This window comes from Opisthorchis viverrini (genome assembly GCF_000715545.1).
Source record: "Opisthorchis viverrini unplaced genomic scaffold opera_v5_487, whole genome shotgun sequence".
Classification (NCBI taxonomy): domain Eukaryota; kingdom Metazoa; phylum Platyhelminthes; class Trematoda; order Opisthorchiida; family Opisthorchiidae; genus Opisthorchis; species Opisthorchis viverrini.
Genome location: NW_008752141.1, coordinates 249806 through 252012, shown reverse-complemented (window position 1 = coordinate 252012; position 2207 = coordinate 249806). Strand labels below are relative to the sequence as shown.

At 44.0% G+C, this 2207-nt stretch overlaps 1 protein-coding gene across 1 annotated transcript in view; it reads left to right on the top strand.

Annotated features, from left to right (window-relative positions):
- Positions 1-2207, top strand: part of T265_11334 (hypothetical protein) — a gene marked incomplete at both ends in the record, with an annotated part of 10033 nt that overhangs the window by 4138 nt on the left and 3688 nt on the right. Inside the window, 2 exons of the mRNA XM_009177965.1 lie at positions 136-260; positions 1819-2187. Coding sequence (XP_009176229.1) covers positions 136-260; positions 1819-2187 — 494 coding nt within the window. The remainder of the gene's footprint in view (positions 1-135; positions 261-1818; positions 2188-2207) is intronic.

Genomic DNA, 2207 nt, shown 5'->3' with positions numbered 1-2207 from the left:
GTAATTTCGCGCCTTACAGCTATCTCGCGCTCTTGTCAGCTACTATAGTGAGTATTCGCATAAGATCGGTAATACGGGTGAAAGAAAGAAGGCCTTCGCTGCGGAGCTATTTATTAGAAAATGCCAACTGAACAGTTACTACTGGACAGGGTAGCAAAGCCCTCATATGCATCTTGCTTACAAAACTGAATATCCATCTTCTCCTTGAACACGCCTTTCTGAACCTTCCTGGATATTCATCGACTGCTACTCAAATGCAAGTAAATGCTACATAGCGACTCCATAAATTCCGTTATAGATCTCACTTTTCAAGAGACGCGAAGCAGATTTACGAGGAACAAATTACTCGCATGCCCTATTAGTATTACCCATAGTTACACTCGTATCTCGCAACAATTCTCAAAGCAGCATAACGAACCTGAGTGTGCACGCACATGCTCGCACACAGTTGACTCAATCGGTCACTGAGGCTAGAGGGACTGATGGCCAAAAACTAAAAAGCAGCCCAACAAAGCTAAGCACGCATTTTAAGGACCTCGAAAGTTAGCTTTCAATCATGCATCTCAGTCAGCGTATGCTAATAACTATTTTCTTGGAGAACCGTTACTTGACTTCTTCGTTTCGGATGACAACGCCCTGAATCGCCTGCTTGTTGTCGCCTGCCTCCAATTATGATAGATTCAATCAATAGTGCACTTGTTTGGCATCGTTCTTTTCGAATTTCGCGCTTTATATATCCACATAAAGTAAGCCAAAAGGATGAAAAAATCGCGTGTATAGACGTTTTTTTATAACATGAACGTGCGATCTGTTCTACTACACGACATTTAAAGTAGTCTATATGACTTGCACCGGGATTTCGATGCACACAAACTGTGCACTGTTTCCATATAAAATCTCCCAGCGTAAAGTCGTCGGACCCTGTAGAAAAGAGTTAACGACTCCGATAATGACATAGTTGAACAATACAACTGGATGTAATTTACTTCAGCGCAATTCGTCATGCAAAACAGGCAATTATTGGATATAGTTGATTAATTATGTAAGTATTATTATTTATTATTATTATATTTAATTGGGTAATTATTGGGTGCAAGTCAAAAGATATTCACTTTATTGCTCGATGGAAGATCAATTATCTGAGCAACACCGAGCACGAGAAATGACGTTAATTTCAAGTTACAAATCGCATGCTACTGACGGTCGAACTGACCTTGTTGGTGGTTGCGTGCCCTTGTCTCCTCGTGGGTAATTCAGTTCCCAAAAACTTGTAATCCCGGACTATAATAATTAACGATCCGCACAGCGGTAGACCGCCTGCATAATTTTGAAAAATTGCGTATTCTGATCGAAACAATATGACTGAGTAGCGCAGTTCCGTTGAAAATCCTCGCTGAGTCATGAGTATGGTTCGAGGGCAGGATTTAATGCTATTCCCAGCTTGGTTAGAAAAAGACATACCACAGTTCATTTACTGCGCCGGACAATACAGAAAAGGGGATACGATAAAGTATAGGGGCGGTTCATGGAGTGGATAATAATCGTGAGGTTCCCGTCAGGGCAATAAGATGACTTGTTGGTCGACATCAATCCTAATAGAATCTTTGAAGTTTGACCCGTAAGTACATGACAGGTACGAGCACAACCGTCCCCATGCAACTTACCGGTGGGAATTCGAGAGGCACCGCGCCTGTGTAATGATAAACGTAGCTTCCCCCTACTTCAATAGGACATCCTGGAAACAAGTAGACACACAGACCATTCGGTGGCAATGGTACCGTCATCGGCCGGGAACCGACTACGCCTTGAACGGTGAAGCCTCCAACACCGACGTTTACGTCTGTTGAATGGGTTGAGCAAGAAAAATCAGAACAATTGAGAGAAAACCAAAACGGTCAGAGAAACCCGGGGCCGCGTAAGGTGCGGACAAATCGCATGGCAATTGAAAGGCTGGCAGACCCGGATGTCAGACGAACTTACAAGAATCGTCTTCTAGAGTCTCTTCCAAACGCTCCACCATCAGATGTGAACTCATACTGGGACGAGACTGCCGCCTCTTTGCATAGTGCTGGGAATTTCGCCTGTGGCACGACCCAACCAGGCGCACTCAAGCACTGGATATCAGACCGAACGGTGGCACTACTTAAATCTCGAAGAAATATCCCAGCCGGTCCCGAACATAACCCAGTGCGAAGAGCTACCAGACG